The following is a 13,299-nucleotide window of genomic DNA, read 5'->3' on the forward strand; positions in this document are numbered from 1 at the left end:
TGTGTGTGATACGGGTAAGGTTAGGGTCAGGTGTGTGTGATACGGGTAAGGTTGGGTCAGGTGTGTGTGATACGGGTAAGGTTGGGTCAGGTGTGTGTGATACGGGTAAGGTTAGGGTCAGGTGTGTGTGATACGGGTAAGGTTGGGTCAGGTGTGTGTGATACGGGTAAGGTTAGGGTCAGGTGTGTGTGATACGGGTAAGGTTGGGTCAGGTGTGTGTGATACGGGTAAGGTTAGGGTCAGGTGTGTGTGATACGGGTAAGGTTAGGGTCAGGTGTGTGTGATACGGGTAAGGTTGGGTCAGGTGTGTGTGATACGGGTAAGGTTGGGTCAGGTGTGTGTGATACGGGTAAGGTTAGGGTCAGGTGTGTGTGATACGGGTAAGGTTAGGGTCAGGTGTGTGTGATACGGGTAAGGTTGGGTCAGGTGTGTGTGATACGGGTAAGGTTGGGTCAGGTGTGTGTGATACGGGTAAGGTTGGGTCAGGTGTGTGTGATACGGGTAAGGTTAGGGTCAGGTGTGTGTGATACGGGTAAGGTTGGGTCAGGTGTGTGTGATACGGGTAAGGTTAGGGTCAGGTGTGTGTGATACGGGTAAGGTTAGGGTCAGGTGTGTGTGATACGGGTAAGGTTGGGTCAGGTGTGTGTGATACGGGTAAGGTTGGGTCAGGTGTGTGTGATACGGGTAAGGTTGGGTCAGGTGTGTGTGATACGGGTAAGGTTGGGTCAGGTGTGTGTGATACGGGTAAGGTTAGGGTCAGGTGTGTGTGATACGGGTAAGGTTAGGGTCAGGTGTGTGTGATACGGGTAAGGTTGGGTCAGGTGTGTGTGATACGGGTAAGGTTAGGGTCAGGTGTGTGTGATACGGGTAAGGTTGGGTCAGGTGTGTGTGATACGGGTAAGGTTGGGTCAGGTGTGTGTGATACGGGTCGGTTTAAGGGTGGGTTAAGGTGTAAGGGAAGGGTCAACAGTGTAATTACAAAAGTAATTACATACATTAATTACATGCAGGTATTTTAAAAATATAAGTACAAATGTAAAAACAAGTATCCACACAATAAGTCCATTGTATCAAATTATTAGTTTCAATGTAAGTGCTTAAAGCCACTTAATATAAAGTATAAATCCACTAGGGTTCGATAGAATTAAGAGAATCCAGCAGCAGGAACAATAGCACTCGGACCGCAGGTACTGATAATAATAACCCAGTCAGGAAGCACACGTCTGAAGCGGGCCGGTTTCTGGTGTCTGATATCATGTTTGCGGCTCTTACATGTTTTTGTGTGTGTAAATGCTGCTGTTGGCCGCCAGTTTATTGGCCTCGGAGAGCTCGGCGATGCGCTGCTCCAGACTCTTCATCTTGTTGTCCATGGCGTTGATGGTCTGTGGAGAGAAACACACTCAGCATCAGGACACAGATGTTCGTTGTGTGAGAAACCAGTTTAGAAACATCGTTTGTTGCCGCTAGTGTTGTATATTAAACACTTGACTTTTAATAACAGGACATCAAAGCCCATAAGACGAGTTAATTAAAACACAAAAAAATTAATTGGCTGCTAATGATAAACTCTTCATTAGGGAAAACTTTTATTTGTTAGATGGGCAGTTTCACACGGTGAGCATGTGAGTCTGAGATCAGCCATAAGATAGGACACGCTAATCTAGTTAGCTAAACGGGTTAACTGGATGAAGGGCTGAAAGGCTTGAAAATGAGAAGAGCGAATCTCATCCCAAATGATACATTTATAAATTATATTTCTTATTATCATAAATCAAGAAATTATATAAAATCATTTTAATATAATGTGCACATAATTTAATGTTTAAAATCAATAGGGATGCTCTATATGTCGGCCAATATATCGTTATCGATAATTAATGTATTATTTCCTTCAGCTGAGACACTTCAGATGCGCACTGTTCAACATGATGGTTTTGAATGCTTGAAATATGATTATATCGGCTACATAAGATTATATTGAGATCATTATAATTGTGTGCTTGAGACATGGACCTTTGTTTTTATAACCAGGCTCTCAAACTTATATATAAATTTGGATTTAGATTTATTGTCCAATATATTGTTTATGAGCTTTCAAGTATCGGCATATATATTTATCATTAAATTATTATTACTTTCAAATATAAAGAATTATCGGTTATCGGCCAATATTATAGCGTTGCATCACTTAAAATCAGCATTAGGGCTGTAACGATACGCGATATAAAATCGAAATCGCGATACTCAGGTCCACGATCCTGTATCGCGATGTGAGAAGGCAGAATCGCGATCACACCCCTTCCAACTCCCAGAGTTATCCTTCCTGTCCAGAACCAGGGCTCGAATTTCGGCGCGGGTATTGCGCATAATTCTAATCATTCCCGCAGGTCTCCCATTTATAATGTGGGAAATTCCCGCAATCGTAATCCACACAGATAATAAAATAAAATCATTCTTTTAACAACTATCTTCCAGACGCAATTTCACAAACAGCGTGAGTGTTCAGCGGTGCCGCGCGTCTTCTATCTCTTCTCATAATGTTTTGTGCAAGGCAGCCATCAAGCGCTGCGGCGATAATACACACTCGCGTTTTGGAGTCGGGACCATAGACTGTAAGGTCGGGACATGACGGAATATTCACTTGCACAATCGGGCCAGCAGTGCATCGTGACTGAATTCTTTTTAAGTCTTACCAGTTTAAACATTCAAGCGATTTTAAACTAATCAGTGCTCGCGCGCTCTCTGAGATTATTTTCTATGCGCACATTCATAGAAAATCCGCCTCAAAAACAGCTGGCTAGTAACTATTTTTCGCGGATTATATTGCTTTAACACGCAAAATTGTCAATTTCGGTCTTTGTGAGTAGGCTACTCTAAATAGGCTATAGTCGGTTTTGTCTTTAATAAACATAAAACGCATGCCAGTATAATGAACACAGGATCCGTGCACTAGCTCTTAAAGTGGCGGCAGCCATATGTGTCTGTCATTAATTTTGTTGTCAAAACAACAAAAGATGGCTTTAAGTTAAAGGAATCAGGATTAATAGCCTATGTATTTAATTTATTCAGGACTAAAATACTACCCAGTGTTATTTTCCATTTGATTACTTTATTCAGTATCTGTATATAAATACTAGTGTTAGACCTATTCAAAAACTTTTCTCTTTAATTGTCTTTATTTGTATCTTTATTCTATTGTATTTATTTGTGCTACTTTTTTCAATTTAATTAAACAATTTAAATCAAGCTTCCTTGTGATGTGTAAATTCTTAACAACAATAGGCTATTACCCCATTGTAAAAATGCAATGAGCGCAAACATTTAGGCAAGATAAATGTAATAATTTTGTTTGGAAAAAATGCCCCCCCTTTCTCCCCTCAAACAAAAAAAATCCCCCCCATGAGAATCATCTAAAGGGGGATCCCCTTTTTTTCTTCTCTCAAAATCTCTTTTTTTCACCACAAGCCCCGCCCCCTCAAGCCCCGCCCCCGTGATAGAATCGCGATACGAATCGAATCGTGGGTCAAAAATCGTGATACGAATCGAATCGTGGGTTTGGTGTATCGTTACAGCCCTAATCAGCATGCAAATTCATCAGTGAAAACATCCATTTATAACCCATAAAACTTTTTAGGCCTGTCCTGATTATTAACTAATCGTTTGGTTGTGGTTATGCAATCTAATCGCAGTTGGTTATAACAATTTAATCACATTTTACCATCTAAATAAGAGAAATGTGAGCACTTGAATTTCCATTAAATGCACAATATTGTCGCTTTTTCCAGTGAAAGAATAAAGAATGTAATAAAACGGTACATAAAAATATATACATGAAATGAATGTTTGTTTGTTTGTTTAATCAGACTGCATGATATTATATTATAAATAATTATATAAATATTAATTTAACAGCATTACAGTAAACCATAATTTGTAGTATTATTTTATATATGATTTCAAGCAACAAAAAAATCATGTATCAGTAACATGAATAAAACCGAATTAAACTGTTAACCGCAATAATTCATAAGATAATTAATCATCAGCACACATTTCCCGATGTGACAGGCTTCAGTCTTGAACTGGTGTGTGTGAACTCTGAAACCCTGATAAACACACACGCTTCAGATGAAGACGAGACACTCACCGCTTTCTGCTCACTGATGAGTTTGCATTTCTCCCGCGCCTCTTCCTCGTGTTGAGCTCGTTTCTGCTCCAGAGAGTCTTTATCAGCCAGATCTGCCTTCATCTGAGCCTCCAGAACCTGCACAGACCATCATTACCACCGCTCAACAGATCAGCAGGTTCACCAATACGAGTTCTGATCAACTTTGAATTGATGAAATGACAAGAAATGGATTTGATTTGGCAATGACAACCAATGTGAAAATCTCAACTGAATGATGTTCAGATCAGTGTCGTTCACATGATCATCAAATAGAAACTTCTCTAAAGTGTGTGTTGTGGCGTTAATGACAGCAGGATTAGAGACACTGATTCTTTCTTATCAAACATGATGCATTGTACACAAACACAAAGCATTGAAATTACGATTTTCAAGCAAAAAGACTTTTTATTTATACATTTTATCCATTTTTTATAGAGTGAGAATAAAAGTCTTGGATTTAAACTTTTTTTTTTTAAAAAGAAGGAAAAAGTAATTGAAGGAACACCACAAACGTTCTGATTAAAGATTATCTATAAACTACCTTTTAAACGTTTAGGGTTGGTGAGATTATTTCATGTTTTGGAAAGTCTCTTCTGCTCACCAAACTGCATATATTTGATCAAAAATACAGTAAAAACAGTGAAATATTATTATAATGTAAATCAGCTGTTTTCTATGTGAATATATAATAAAGTGTAATTTATTCCTGTGAATTTTCAGCATCATTACTCCAGTCTTCAGTGTCACATGATCTTTCAGAAATCATTACTATATGATGATTTGATGCTCAAGAAACATTTATGATTATTATCAGTGTTGAAAACAGTTCATATTTTTGTGGAAACTGTGATATTTTATATTTCCTGGATTCTTTAATGAATAGTCAGTTCAGAAGAACAACACTTATTTGAAATATAATCTTTTGATAATAATGTATAAATATTATAAGTGTCATATTTGGTTAATTTAATGCATCCTTGCTGAACAAAAATATATTTTTAATTATTTATTTAACATTAAAAATCAAATTAAACTGTCAATGCACACTAGGTCTAAATAAACACTTATGTATTAAGAGAATGTAAACAGTTTGGAGAAAACCAGATGCGGTTCTGTATATTAGATCTGTGCATTCGGTCTTAAAGTGACAGCAGCCTAATAAACTTATAAATAAACAACAGACAAAGAGCAACAATAGACTGAATAACCAGCAGCTTTGATAAGATTCAGTGAAGTCTATGAAGAGTTTATTTCTGCATTTATTGATTCATTGAGTTTGATTACAACTGTTAAATACACCTACTAACTGTGAAAAAAATACAGCAGTTACTTTATTTGTATATTATATTGTATTTGTAATGTGCAGCTTTGTTCTTATTTTTAATAACAAAGATAAAACAACGAAATAAAGATGTCATTCTTTATATTTTGTTAACACTTTTATATTTTGTACACTTTCCCCTCCAGCGTTTAAAAAAAAGAAGTTGCCAGCCAGCACCAAGTTTCACGGTCCCACGAATATTTGGTTGCATGAATATCTGAACATGCAATACATCAAAGATAAAACTCTCCTATTAAACAAAAGAAAATGACCCCATTTTTTCTAGTTTCATGCATTCTTTTTTTTTATCAACACTTAAACATGGGTACGTTTCATAAGAACAGCAACATTTTGAGCAAAAAGCTGAGAAAATCGTGTTTTAGTCCGAATCACATTCAGAACGATGATCAAAACACAGATGGAGTAGATCGGGTCCATCAACTATACCTATCAACATTTCATTTCCTTAACATCAGGCAGTTTTGATTTATATGCGGTTTAATGTTGATGGCAGGGAAAGAGTTACCTTGTAAGGCTACACTTTTAAAATAGGGAAATTAATTTGGCTGTACTGATCCGGCACTTGCAAAAAAGCAAAAATAAAATAAAAAAAAATAAAAAAATGGGGATAAAATCGTGAATCATGATTTTTCAAAAAAAATAAAAATAAATCTTGATGTGATATTTTGCCGTATCGCCCATCCACTGACAGCAGAACAAAGCAGTGATGCATCTGTCATGTTCCTCTTTCATTTCTGTCATTAACAGACTGACTTGCACACATTATTCTGACTGTCATTAGCTTCATTTCTATAGCGTTTTATACAATACATTTTGTTTCAAAGCAGCTTCACAATAATAAACGGGAAAATAACAATCAATGATGCAAACTTCATCAATTATGATGCTGTAAAGCAGCTCTAAAAGGACAACAGTGTCATTATTCACAACAGTAAGTGTGTGAAGTTCATGAAATAAGAAACAAGCTCGATCCAGCTCTACAGAAGACGATAGTTCAGTTCAATTTTACCTTGATTTTGTCCTCGTAGAGCCGCTCTTTCTGCACCAGATGAGCTTCCATCCTCTGCGCCGTCGCCTGCGTGTCCCGCAAGTTTTCCTCCAGCTCCTGAACACACACACACACACACACACCAGCGTCAGCTAACACACACACCCAGTGATGTTTTAAAACCCATCAGCTTTAGAAGTGAAGAAATGGACTTGCTTTGAGAAGCCGTGTGCTGGTGGACGGGACGGCCTGAAGGTGTGTGTGTTCCTCATCGAGAGGTGAAGAGGTGTGTGTGTGTGTGTGTGGCAGCAGATGGGACATCTTGTTAGTGTGAGTGTGTGTTCTGTTGTTATATGCTAATCTGCAGGATACTCAGATGCACAAGGATGACGGTGCAAAGACAAACGTGAATAGAGACCTGTGTGTGTGTGTGTGTGTGTGAGGTCAGCTGGTTAAGGAGGCGTGTTAGTGGTTTAATCTTTGCTAGTCTGATCCGTCTCTCACCAGTATCTTCTCAGCCATCTGTTGGATCTGTTGGGATTTGGTCTGGATGTCGTCCTTCAGTTTATTCTCTCGGCGCTCCACCATCTCCAGACGCTTCACTTGGTTTTCCAAAGTCTTTCTGCCCTCCTGACAGTAAGAAAGTCACGATTTAACACTTATTATAGGTTCAGGAAATCACATAAAAACTGTCTAATTCATATTACACACCAAAATCACAAGAAAGAAATCATATTTTGCATAAAGAAACTTTTTTTTTAACATATTTGATCCCGAAAGTATCATCATTACTTCATGATAGTATTTGCTGTAGAATACACAACTGCTCAAAAGTATTTTTAATGAAAGAACTTTATATTTTTACTCATGAAGGATGCATTAAATCGATCAAGTGACAGAAAAGAGATTTATAATGTTAAAAAAGCTATGGTTTTTTACTTTCTATTAATCAAACAATTCTGGGAAAAATATCTTTATTATCAACATTGATGATAATCATAAATGTTTCTTGAGCATCAAATCATCATATTATAGTGATTTCTGAAGGATCATGTGACACTGAAGACTGGAGTAATGATGCTGAAAATTCACAGGAATAAATTACACTTTACTATATATTCACAGCTGATTTACATAATAATAATATTTCAATGTTTTACTGTAGTTTAGATCAAATAAATTCAGCCTTGGTGAGCAGAAAAGACTCTTTCAAAAACAAAGACAATAAACGTGTGCTTATTGAAATAAAGTGTCCAGTATTTTACAATATAATGTAATAAAATACTGTATTAAAGTAATGAGCTCAAATAATAATCATTTGTAACACTTTACAATATGGTTCATTAGTTAAAATTAGTTAATGTATTAACTAACATAATTTACCATGAGCAATACATTTGTTACTGTATTTCTTTGTTAATGTTACTTAAAAATAAAGCTGTTCATTGTTAGTTCACAGTACATTAACTAATGTTAACAAGATTTCAATAAAGTATAAGTAAATGTTGTGATTAACATTAAAAAAGATTAATAAATGCTGTATAAGTGCAGTTCATTATTAGTTCATGTTAACTAATGAACCTTATTGTAAAGTGTTACCAAATCATTACTGAGAATATGACAATTACTTGAAAAAACTGACAAGTAAAACATCCAGATTTATTACATCAATAAAAATATGTAGTAAATGTGGCTAATTGTCATACAAGTCCATAAACCAATCTTGGTACCACTGTACAATAAGCTCCCGTTAGTTAACATTGGTTAATGCATTAACTAACATTGAGCAACTCATTTGATCAGACGAGATACAGTATCAGCTGATAGTGCTGTCAATCGTTTCATAGATGCTTTAAGTCTCTCTTCTCTCAGTCCCACAATGCACCAGCCACCTGTTCAAGGTCTAATATTCATCATCTGTTTGTATTGGCTACGTTAGTTTCAATCAGACTGAATTAATTCCGGGACCATATACTGGGACCAACCAGCGGGGTCGATCGAGACTCAGGGTTTATGAGCTATACTGGGACCAGCCAGCGGGGGGCGATCGAGACTCAGGGTTTATGAGCTATACTGGGACCAGCCAGCGGGGGGCGATCGAGACTCAGGGTTTATGAGCTATACTGGGATCAGCCACCGGGGGGGGGCGATCGAGACTCAGGGTTTATGAGCTATACTGGGACCAGCCAGCGGGGGGCGATCGAGACTCAGGGTTTATGAGCTATACTGGGACCAGCCAGCGGGGGGCGATCGAGACTCAGGGTTTATGAGCTATACTGGGACCAGCCAGCGGGGGGCGATCGAGACTCAGGGTTTATGAGCTATACTGGGATCAGCCACCGGGGGGCGATCGAGACTCAGGGTTTATGAGCTATACTGGGACCAGCCAGCGGGGGCGATCGAGACTCAGGGTTTATGAGCTATACTGGGACCAGCCACCGGGGGGGCGATCGAGACTCAGGGTTTATGAGCTATACTGGGATCAGCCACCGGGGGCGATCGAGACTCAGGGTTTATGAGCTATACTGGGACCAGCCACCGGGGGGCGATCGAGACTCAGGGTTTATGAGCTATACTGGGATCAGCCACCGGGGGGCGATCGAGACTCAGGGTTTATGAGCTATACTGGGACCAGCCACCGGGGGGCGATCAAGATTCAGGGTTTATGAGCTATACTGGGACCAGCCACTGGGGGGCGATCGAGACTCAGGGTTTATGAGCTATACTGGGACCAGCCACCAGGGGGCGATCGAGACACTTTGGCTTCACTTTTAGGACTTGTGCTCGTTACTAACGGATTTCTTTGGTTGCATGTAAAGGTATCCAGTATGAAGTGAGGGGTCGCACCTCGGTCTCTCGCAGGCGTCTGCGCAGTGTGTCGCTGGGGTCAGATTTACTGCGCAGACGCTCCAGCTCTCGCTCCAGACGCTCTTTGGCCTGACGGATGTTTTGCAGAAGCTCTGTGGCTTCAGTGCTCGCCTTCACCGCCTGCGGGGTCAGAGGTCAAACATGTAGCGCTATGAACTGCATTATACACATTATGTAGTTTTAGGCCAAGAGGTCAATCTACGACCTTCAGATGTCTATTCAAACATGCTTGTGTCTGTGTGCAAACAAAATTACAGTAACACACAGACTATTGATTAATATTAATATACAGTATAATGTAACAGACAGGCATTTTATGACACTAGAACATTCATATTACACATCAAAATCAAACGAAATTATATTACGCATAAATAAAATGAAACTTTTTTTTGTTGCTTTGTGGCATTTTCATGAAATAAAGCACATTTAACCTCCAAACCCACTGTAATTCTAATATGATTTGAAGTAAAATAGATCATGTTAGTATTTGCTAAATTTAATACATATATATTTTTTAAAAAAAAAGAATAATACTTTTATTCATCAAGGACACATTAAACTGATCAAAAGTGACAGTAAAGACATTTATAATGTTACAAAATATTCTATTTCAAATAAATACTGTTCTTTTGAACTTTCTATTCATCAAAGAATCCTGACAAATAAAACATATCATGGTTTCCACAAAAATACAATCTGTTTTCAACATTGATGATAATCATAAATGTTTCCTGATCATCAAATCATCATATTATAGTGATTTCTGAAGGATCATGTGACACTGAAGACTGGAGTAATGATGCTGAAAACTCAGCTTTGATCACAGGAATAAATTACACTTTACTATATATTCACATAGAAAACTTCAATTTTTTTACTTTACTTTCAATCGAATGAACCAGAAGACACTCGATACCTTTGAGAGTTTGTCCTGCAGCTCCTGGATCTTCAGCTGCTGTTCGGCGTTTGTCTGAAACACAGAATCCTCATGAAGTCACTGTTATTCCACACACTGTGACGATCACAGCAGACGAGTGTGTAATTAGAGGAAATTAAACGTCAGCGCATGTTAAGTTATTAACAGAGACATACAACTGATTCAAAAAGACGTTTAGCACCAGGACGGCGAGGAAACTATAGAGATGAACACAGTGAAGTGCGTCTCAAACTACTGATGTGTGATTTATTTCATCATTTATTTATTATTGGCATCAGGCTGATATTAAATACAAGTAATATTAGGGGTTTTGTGTTTCACTGCAAACCGTAAAACTCTTTAAATTTGACAGGATTCAAAGTAACCTACACATATTAGCCTACAAATTTCCCTGTATATATATAACAAAATAAAACATCCAATTAAAAAAAAAAGAGTTAAAATAATTTAATGAAATAAAACATTAAATTATGGAAAATAAAAATAAAAAATTACATTAAACAATAAAAAAATAAATAATAATAAAAAATAAATAAATCAAATAAAACATTACATTAAACAAGAAATAAAATAAATAAAATAAAATTAGCTTTCTCTGTATATGGCCCAAGATGGAAAATAAAAATTACATTAAACAATAAATAATAAAGAAATATAATAAATAAAAAAATTATAATAAAATAAAACATTACATTAAACAAGAAATAAAATATATAAAATAAAATGAGCTTTCCCTGTATCTTTTGGGGCAATTAATTGTATGCTTATTTATTTATTGAGCATTTATATATTTCTGTATTTATTTTTAAATATGGTAGAGCTGGTCCTCCATATGTATATGGCCCAAGATGAAAAAATATAACACAACAAAATATAAAATAAAATATAAATTAAAAAATAATAAACCCTAAAAAAAAGTTATTAGGTCAAGTGCCATATTATTAGTAAACTACCCTGCATCTATACACAGCTCTGGTGATGAATATCTATCTATATGCCAAGTATCAGTAGTGCTTGAATGTCTGCTATTAATAGATGAGCTTATCATCACATTTTATAAAAACATTTATTCATGCAGGAGAGTGTCCTCTCAAAATTAAACTACTTGACCGGAGAGATTTCAGTATGAAGAGCGAAGTGAGCATCATTGACACACACACACACACACACACACACACACACACACACACACACACACACACACACACACACACACACACACACACACACACACACACACACTAATTCTCCATGAATTTAACATTATTTTATTTTTTTTGTGGTTTTGGAGGTCTAGAAATCACAAATTTAAACTTTAAACCGGATATTTCCAGGTCTTGCATCACCCTGGGAAATGTGCTGGTTTATTAATAATAATAATAATAATTTAGCACCAGAATGATCTCACTGTGACGGCTCTGTGGACTGGCATCATGAGATCTGTTTAAACACTGAAATAAAGCCCACAGGGACGTCCAGTCCGCCCCACAGAAGAGGACGCTTAGTCAAATCTGATGACGGATGAATTACTGAGACTGTGCTTTCAATTATTCATTTAGTGGGACGCCAACAGATTTCTAATGAATTTCAGTCCTGGTGTGTTTGATGGTGATTTGTACCTTCTCGAGTTTAGAGAGCAGCTCCTCCACCTCCGCTTTCCCCTGTTCCTTCGCCTGAACACACACACAAACACGCAAAATCACACAACAGGATCGAAAATGCATTTTCTGAGTAGATTGAATAAATTCATTCAATTTCAGCAAAATATCTAATCATGCATATGCATATTATCGATCATTAACGTATACATATACAGGGATACACCGATGTAACAGACGATAATCAGTATCGACCAATAAAAGCAATTATTTTCAATATCAAAAACAGCCGATGATCAGGGCCAAATATATCCTGAAAAATATATCCTCATTCTGTGCGTGAGGAACATCTCTCTAGTGCTGAATTCTGGGCCGAGACTTTGAGCCTCTGAATCGGCCGTAGTTCAAGCCAGGATTGTTAGATTGCGGTTAAAACACTGTTTGTAGCTTCTCCCATCCAATAATCACAGAGAGCTTTGTGCTTTATTACTTCTGCTAAGAAACAAAGTCTCAGATTTTAAATTCAGTCCGTGTGCGAGTGATTGTAAGCGTGTGTGAGTTTGTGAGTGTGTGTGCGAGTGTGTGTGCGTGTGCCAGTGTGTCCCTGCTTGTTTGTGAGCATGTGTATGTTTGTGTGTGAGTGTGCATGTGCGAGTGTGTGTGTGTGCGCATGCGTGTGTGTAAATGTGTGTTTGTGTGTGTGTCTCTGTGAGCGTGTGTGTGTGTGTGTGTGTGTTTGAGGACCAATAATGATTCTTCCAATAGCTAGACAGCTATACAGTGACCAAGTACTTTAGTACACACACACACACACACACACACACACACACACACACACACACACACACACACACACACACACACACACACACACACACACACACACACACACACACACACACACACACAAGAGCGTCACACGTCTGGACTCTCACACTCGTTCTTTATTCAGTCTGTTGTTCTCATGCCAGATTACTCAAATAACTCGTGTATGTCTGGGAATGATTTAGTGATTAAAATGTTGGTGTGACACAAATGACAGTTCTTATATATGAGCTTCTTCTGTGTCCAGATTTAATCCTGGCCTTTAAGCTCCAGTCCATCAAAAATATCTTTGTTTTGTAAAGGAATTCACATAAAATTTCAAAAGATGCAGATCATGCAATCATGAGCAACATACATTCAGTCTATATAAATATAGACAGGCAAACTAAATATTAGACATTAGATAATCTAACAACATTCTTATAATTTTTATATATCACTGAAATTGCAGTGTTCTCTTTATCTCCATAGTAAATAACTCTTATATTATCTAAATAATTTAAATATAATAATTACAGGTTAAGTATAATAAATCCTTAAGTGACATTGTTCTCCAGCTGTTTTATTGCC

The 13,299-nt window shown here is 37.4% G+C and overlaps 1 protein-coding gene across 5 annotated transcripts in view; it reads right to left on the reverse strand.

The window, feature by feature from the left end:
* cita (citron rho-interacting serine/threonine kinase a) overlaps positions 1-13,299 on the reverse strand; it is a 154,297-nt gene that overhangs the window by 65,215 nt on the left and 75,783 nt on the right. For all 5 annotated transcript variants that reach the window (XR_013200761.1, XM_077222380.1, XM_077222360.1 and 2 more), the window contains exons 15-21: positions 11,926-11,979; positions 10,286-10,339; positions 9,346-9,486; positions 7,003-7,128; positions 6,520-6,615; positions 4,148-4,264; positions 1,273-1,382 (exon numbers count right to left, since the gene is read on the reverse strand). Coding sequence is in view for 4 of the 5 variants with exons in the window: in XM_077222380.1 (XP_077078495.1) it covers positions 1,273-1,382; positions 4,148-4,264; positions 6,520-6,615; positions 7,003-7,128; positions 9,346-9,486; positions 10,286-10,339; positions 11,926-11,979 (698 nt within the window). In the remaining variant the exon portion in view is untranslated. The remainder of the gene's footprint in view (positions 1-1,272; positions 1,383-4,147; positions 4,265-6,519; positions 6,616-7,002; positions 7,129-9,345; positions 9,487-10,285; positions 10,340-11,925; positions 11,980-13,299) is intronic.

Source organism: Siphateles boraxobius, unplaced genomic scaffold (genome assembly GCF_051911475.1).
Source record: "Siphateles boraxobius isolate OS27281-9 unplaced genomic scaffold, OSU_SipBor_1 120, whole genome shotgun sequence".
Lineage (NCBI taxonomy): Eukaryota > Metazoa > Chordata > Actinopteri > Cypriniformes > Leuciscidae > Siphateles > Siphateles boraxobius.